This window comes from Taurulus bubalis (genome assembly GCF_910589615.1).
Source record: "Taurulus bubalis genome assembly, chromosome: 8".
Lineage (NCBI taxonomy): Eukaryota > Metazoa > Chordata > Actinopteri > Perciformes > Cottidae > Taurulus > Taurulus bubalis.
The window spans coordinates 1850873-1857904 of record NC_136596.1 but is presented as its reverse complement, the minus strand read 5'-3'; the positions used below and the strand labels follow the sequence as shown (position 1 = coordinate 1857904).

The 7032-nt window shown below is 44.2% G+C and overlaps 1 protein-coding gene across 1 annotated transcript in view; it reads right to left on the bottom strand.

Annotated features, from left to right (window-relative positions):
• Positions 1 to 2402: 2402 nt before the first annotated feature.
• The window catches only part of nudt12 (nudix (nucleoside diphosphate linked moiety X)-type motif 12), a 6394-nt gene continuing 1764 nt past the window's right edge, over positions 2403 to 7032 (bottom strand). The window contains exons 3-8 of the mRNA XM_079221854.1: positions 6332 to 6623; positions 5009 to 5282; positions 4756 to 4923; positions 3634 to 3747; positions 3361 to 3560; positions 2403 to 2772 (exon numbers count right to left, since the gene is read on the bottom strand). Of these exons, the coding sequence (XP_079077980.1) occupies positions 2665 to 2772; positions 3361 to 3560; positions 3634 to 3747; positions 4756 to 4923; positions 5009 to 5282; positions 6332 to 6623 (1156 nt within the window). The 3' untranslated portion in view covers positions 2403 to 2664. The remainder of the gene's footprint in view (positions 2773 to 3360; positions 3561 to 3633; positions 3748 to 4755; positions 4924 to 5008; positions 5283 to 6331; positions 6624 to 7032) is intronic.

The following is a 7032-nucleotide window of genomic DNA, read 5'->3' as shown; positions in this document are numbered from 1 at the left end:
GGCATTGCCAGAGCTCAGGGAGGAACCGGTTGACTTCAGGTCTTTTTCATTGATGTTGGCAGAGCAGACAGTCTTTAGAGAAACACGGTGGTGAAACAGGACAGAAAGAAAGAGCCTGATCTCACAGGAATACGTGAAAAGACAAAACCCTCTTAGCTCCTAACATGGTGGTCGTCCGTAGTGGGTTTGGATCACGTGTCCGCACCACCAAACAGGAACGCAGGCTTGAATTAGTCCATCATGTGAGCTTCAATGTAAGTTAATACCACCAATGAAAGCACAAATATTCAGAGGACTGAAGTGTGCAGACATTATTAGCAAATGTCTGTATGGATGGTAAAATAATAAATACATTAGAATTCAATTTAAAATATTTCACTCTGTCAGTCACAACCTGGCTCAAGGTTGGACCGCATGGAGAGACCCCACATGTGGTCTGGGCTTGTTTTAGTCAACTGACCAATACATAAAGCTAAAAGCCCAAAAGGTGAAAGTCAGGAGACAGAAAGATCCCAGAGTCAGTCCAGGTGAGCGGACCAGCTGACTCCTCCCTCCAACCCCATGCAGGTAGAGGACAAAGAGTCTGTTCAGAGGAGCTGATACCGTTTCAAACTGCTCAACGCCCATTATTAGTATTCATTTCTTCATCTAAGGATGATTCAGAGCTGCTGAAGACGAACACAAGTTCATCATGCATGATCCATTCCTGATGAACGAGCCATGGATCGCCCAGGACTCTGAATATATTCATGTATTGTGTGAAACTGTTGCGTTAACGTCTGTATGAAGTCAACAGCTGACTGTCAAATCAAACGAAGTTCAATTGAATAATATCTCAACAATATTGATTGTCAGTTTTCAAATTCAATAAGATGAATCGTAAAAATGTATTACAAAATAAAAGTTATCTCATTTCAAGTAACATATGGGATGTATTTATGAATGAATGAATGAATGAGTGAAATAACAGAATGTTTTTGACATATTGTACTTTTTACTGCACTACATCTCACAGGTACATGTTGTACTTTTTACTGTACTACATCTCACAGGTACATGTTGTACTTTTTACTGTACTACATCTCACAGGTACATGTTGTACTTTTTACTGTAGTACATCTCACAGGTACATGTTGTACTTTTTACTGCACTACATCTCACAGGTACATGTTGTACTTTTTACTGCACTACATCTCACAGGTACATGTTGTACTTTTTACTGTACTACATCTCACAGGTACATGTTGTACTTTTTACTGTACTACATCTCACAGGTACATGTTGTACTTTTTACTGTAGTACATCTCACAGGTACATGTTGTACTTTTTACTGCACTACATCTCACAGGTACATGTTGTACTTTTTACTGCACTACATCTCACAGGTACATGTTGTACTTTTTACTGTACTACATCTCACAGGTACATGTTGTACTTTTTACTGTAGTACATCTCACAGGTACATGTTGTACTTTTTACTGCACTACATCTCAGATCTCAGACACAGTGTGACTCTGGGATGTGTTCGACCGGCAGAAGTCTCTCAGCAGCATCATATTTATTTATAAGTGTGCTGACTTTACTGGAAACGTTCCACTGCTGCAACATGAATAAAATGTTCCGCGCACTTTTCTGCAAAATGTCTGTCTTCTGTTTTCATGAAAGTCAAAGCATGTGAAGCAGCACCCAGTTCATCAGTGTGATGAACTGTAACTCCGAGATAACTGAGGCGCTCTCCTGCAGCAGAAGACGATACAGCGGTCTTTAAATTATTATTAGAGCGATCACAAACTGCAGACAGGAACGTACTGAACTACAGATCTTTGACCCCACAATGCAATTCATACAAAGACACACTCACTCACCAACCTGCTGTCAGCTCCATCAAAGTTCAAGTTCCATCGTCACTTGAAGCATAAAAATAAATTGTTTCAAATAAGATGTGTGACTTTCTCTGAGGGGAACTAATAGAATTGGATGCAAACAAACCCCAGTAGTTAGTGAATGTGGCTCCTGCAGTACAGCAATAGAACAACTGCATCAAGATGAGCTCTAATCATAAGAACTATAATGAGGGGTGGGCTGTGGGGACCATGGTGTCCAGCTGGTGGATCCCAAACACATCTTTTTAGGAGAGATATTTGGCAAAATATGGACTTTGAGAACTCTTTAGTGAGTCCTATACAGGCCGTTGCACATGTCAAGGGTTAGGGGGTTAGGGTTAGGGTTAGGGTTAGGGTTAACCCATTCAGAGACGTTTATCGTGCATCGGTCATCAGCGTCAACGGTCGGCCATTTTGTTGTTTTGACCTCACTGTAGTGAAACAATAATGATCGTCATCCTCATCATCGTCCATCGCTGCAGATCAGTCAGTTATTCTTCTTCTCTTGTGGATGCGTTTAATACATGTTTAATTTCACATTGGTTTGATTCTGGTTCAGTTTAATAATATCCATTATTGACACTTTTGGGTCTAATTTACAGATTAAATCGTTCTGCATTTGTCTGGTATTACAACCCCGTTTTATTCTGCCTCAACTTTTTATTTGATGAATCGTCCAACGTGTACGTTCTCAGCTGAGCTCTGGAGGGACAAGCGGTGCTGTAAATGATGTGTCGTGAACAGTCAGAGGAATCCGGTGGTTATCTCGACTCGCAGCAGTTCAGAGGTTGGAGTTCATGGCGATCCAGTGTCTGATCAGCTGGTGGGCGATGGTCTGTTTGGGCGGGACGGTGAAGGCTGGCCGGGTTCCTCTGAAGGAGTCGATCACCTCCACGGAACAAAAAGACAAGTTCGATTCAGATTTAACGACCAGCATTCATAAAGATCTCTGTTCACATCAACACAATCCAAATGATTTGTTTTATCTTTTGCTCGGAAAACATTTTTTTTTATCTTCAAAGTTGAAAAGCAAAACTAATTTCTCTCAACTTTCTCTAAATTATCTTGAATATTTATTTTCAATCGACACACATTTATTGTGCTCAATTCATTTTCAATATTTTTTTTATTATTTTTACGACTTCATAGTTTATCCATTTTCATTTAATGTGATAATTTCACATTTTAAATGGCACAATATGTATTATACCAATATCGTATTACTCATGCTAATATTACTGTAGTATATTTATACTATATTTATTTAATTATTATTATAACTGGTTTCATATGAAGTGCTATATATCCTATAAACGTTGTAACAAACAAATGTAAAATGTATCATAACATTATTTTAATTGATTACAGCTGAACCAACATCCTCCGATGACGACCACGCGATGGTTGAAAGGTGCTATGATGATTGTCTGTGTTATCATTGTTACTATTATAGTTATTGGTTTTGTATTGTCTGTACCTGTTGCCGCGGGAACCAGCGAGCTTCCTCGATCTCGTTGTCGTCCACTTTGATGGCGGTCGACGTGGCGACGGCGAGGCAGCCGATCATGAGGTTGGACGGCATCGGCCACGGCTGGCAGGAAACGTACCGCACCGGGCCGACCGTCACGCCGCTCTCCTCCTGCACCTCCCTCCTCACCGCCGCCTCCACCGTCTCGCCTGAGGAGAGGAGGGTGAGTGTGTGTGTGTGTGTGTGTGTGTGTGTGTGTGTGTGTGTGTGTGTGTTGGTTACCGGGCTCGATGAATCCAGCCAGGCAGGAGAACATGCCGACTGGAAAGACCTTCTTCCTTCCCAGTAAACACTGGTTTCCATCAGGGTGGATCACCAGCATGATGACCACTGGGTCTGAAGACACACACACACACACACACACACACACACACACACACACACACACACACACACACACAGGAGAGACCCACAAATATCTTCAGTACAGTCTGTTTTCTAGCAACAGTCCTTTTTGAAGTCCACAATGCCAAAGACGCATGGTAACTTTCTGTGAACTCATGTTTATTTTTTTATTTATGAACGACTTTATTGTCTTTAAGCAAAAAATAAGACTCTTCTGGTTGTATAGAAGTCGATGCTTCATGTGTTAAAGTTGCATTCTCTCTAGTGTCCACCAGGGGGTGATTCCTTTTGGTTGTATAGAAGTCTATGCTTCATGTGTTAAAGCTGCATTCTCTCTACTGTCCACCAGGGGGCGACTCCTCTGGTTGTATAGAAGTATATGCTTCATGTGTTAAAGCTGCATTCTCTCTACTGTCCACCAGGGGGCGACTCCTCTGGTTGTATAGAAGTCTATGCTTCATGTGTTAAAGCTGCATTCTCTCTAGTGTCCACCAGGGGGCGACTCCTCTGGTTGTATAGAAGTCTATGCTTCATGTGTTAAAGCTGCATTCTCTCTAGTGTCCACCAGGGGGCGACTCCTCTGGTTGTATAGAAGTCTATGCTTCATGTGTTAAAGCTGCATTCTCTCTACTGTCCACCAGGGGGCGACTCCTCTGGTTGTATAGAAGTCTATGCTTCATGTGTTAAAGCTGCATTCTCTCTAGTGTCCACCACGGGCACCACGACGGCTACGTCCACGTCTTATACACAGTCTGTACTTATAAAGAAACTAAGGTTAAATATCCTGTAATATATTTACTCTAATGTAGATTTTCAAGACCTCCAGTTCCTAAAAACCTCCTCAGGTAATCTGGCTTCACTACGACGAAGATGAACACAGTTCACGGTGCATTTCACCCTCTTGCAGGTTGCTTTGAGATTAACGCCGTTTCTTTTCGCCTCGTGTGCGCGGGTCACCCCTCGGCATCGGTCGCGATAACGACCCCTGGCGCCGCGTACCGACTCGTGGATAGCAGGTGTTGTGAACTCCCTTCAGGCTCCTGCAGCCGGCGTTCAGGCAGCTCCTCTTGTAGCCGCCCTCCTCCAGCGCCGTGCCGCCGCCGCACGTGGGACAGAAGCCGTAGCGGCTGTGCCAGGCCAGCACCGAGCGGGCCGGAGCCACGACTCCTGCAGGACCGAGAGACGACGGAACGAAGATTTTAAAAACACGTATAAAATCGGCTGAAGACCGGAGACCCTGCGGCGTCCTCACCGGCCTCTTCCTCGCTGAACCGCAGCAGGTCTCGGTTGGGCGTCTTCGGGAAGCGGCAGTTCTTTTCCCGGCAGCGCTTCAGGAGTTCGGCGGCGTCCTCGTCCGTGTTGACGGCGAACCAGGCGGGCGGCTCGCGGACACCTTCCGCCGCGTGAGCGGAGGAAGAGGAGGGCGTGTTCCTCTTCTCCACGCCGAGGAAGACGAGCACAGTGGCGGGTTTCTGGAGAAGGTCTTTGACGGCCTCGTATCTGAACCGACACAGCTTGGTCTCCACCTGAGAAGAGTCACAATGACGACTGTTAGAAACCAACTAAACTAACTAACATGCCACCATCTGTAAGCGTGCGTTGGTCTAAACACGGACTCACCCGGGCCGGACCTCGCCACAGTTCTTGCTTCCAAATTGGATTTAAAACTTTTGCTTTTAAATGACATTTTCCACATTCAATACGAATACCAGGCTCCTCCTTTACGCAGACGATGTGGCACTTTACTGTTATAAACTTCACCGGTGGCTGAAAGCTTTGGGAACAAACAAGTAAGTGTACCTCGTGATCAGAAGGTTGTTTTTAGTATTTGGGGTTTCTTATCTCTCAAACCAATCAAGCAGTTTTTTTCTTCTTTTTTTTTGCTGTTGCCACATTTCTCTGTGGGTTTTGATTTGCAATATAAAAGTCCTGCTCCTCTCTGGAAACAGAATCATGGCTAGACGTAGTTTCTGTAGCGTAACACACAAGTGGTACCATTGTTTAAAAGGCTCTACGAGCTTTAGACACTGAACTATATATACATATATATACATGTAACTATATATACATGTTTACAGCCTCTGCTCTGCGCTCACTTCCTGAAGATCAGTCAGTTTCACAAGGTGTTTGTCACATGACAGTCAGTCTCCGACGAGTCAATCGTGGTTTGAGGAGTTCAGATTTTGATGTTTTTTTACAGAAGCAGGTTGGAGCGACAGTTTTTTGGGGGGCCGTTTTTTTAATGATGAGTTAAATTAGTTTTTTTTTATATAATACCACAATTTTCAGCTTTGTTTTGGGTGTTTTTTTTTTTTTGGTGATTGTTTAAAAGGAAACCGTCGGCGGGTTTTGGGTCTCAGGCGGTTTTCTTCTGTCTGTAACTTAGATGTTAAACTTACTGTTGGTGCCCGTTTATTGATCGATAACATGTATTTCTCACCCCTGAGAGTCAAGTCGAATGTTGATAACATTCTGCTCGTAGCCTCCAACACCCGAGAAACCTTTTAACGCATTAGTGTGGTTTCCAAATGTGTCGATTGCTTCAAATCGAAGCCGTCAGTGCAGGACCTCGTACCGCGGCGCTGCCGTCCTCCTGGGGCCCGCTGACCATGGGGCTGAGGTTGGAGAACAGGAGGTAGACGCTGTCCGGGTCGCTCTGCTTGACCTCCAGCCAGACCCGGTCGGTCCTCCGGGCGCTCTGCCGGTCCAGCGTCTCTCTGCCGAAGTAGCTCTCCGGCGGGTGGAGGTCGGAGCCCGGCGGGCCGCCTCCCGCCCGGGCCAGCAGGGCGGCGACGTGCCGGTGGCCCCAGAACGCGGCGACGTCGTAGGCGCTCTGCGACGAGTTGTTCACGGAGAACTTGTCGCAGCTCCAAAGAAACGAGAGCAGAGAAGAGATTTTAGGAGGAGCGGCCGATCCGCGTGAGGAATAGTACAATTATAACGTAGAATTTGTTAAATTGAAACAAACAGTCGTTAGTGTTGCGCTAACGACTGTTTGCATCAATGTAACAAATAAAACGTAATAAATAAACCAATCCAACAAACATATTTAGAAAGTCTTTGTTGTTTGTTGTTCATTAAGACAATACCGATCACGCAGTATTTACACAAGGTAACAAGTACATTTATTAATGTACTAAGTACTGTACTCAAGTCCAGGTCTGTGGTAATTTTAGTATTTCCATGTTCTGCTAGTTTATACTTAATTCTGTAGCAAATATTGTACTTTTTACTCCCCTACATTTATGTGTTATTTCATATATATGTATACACCTT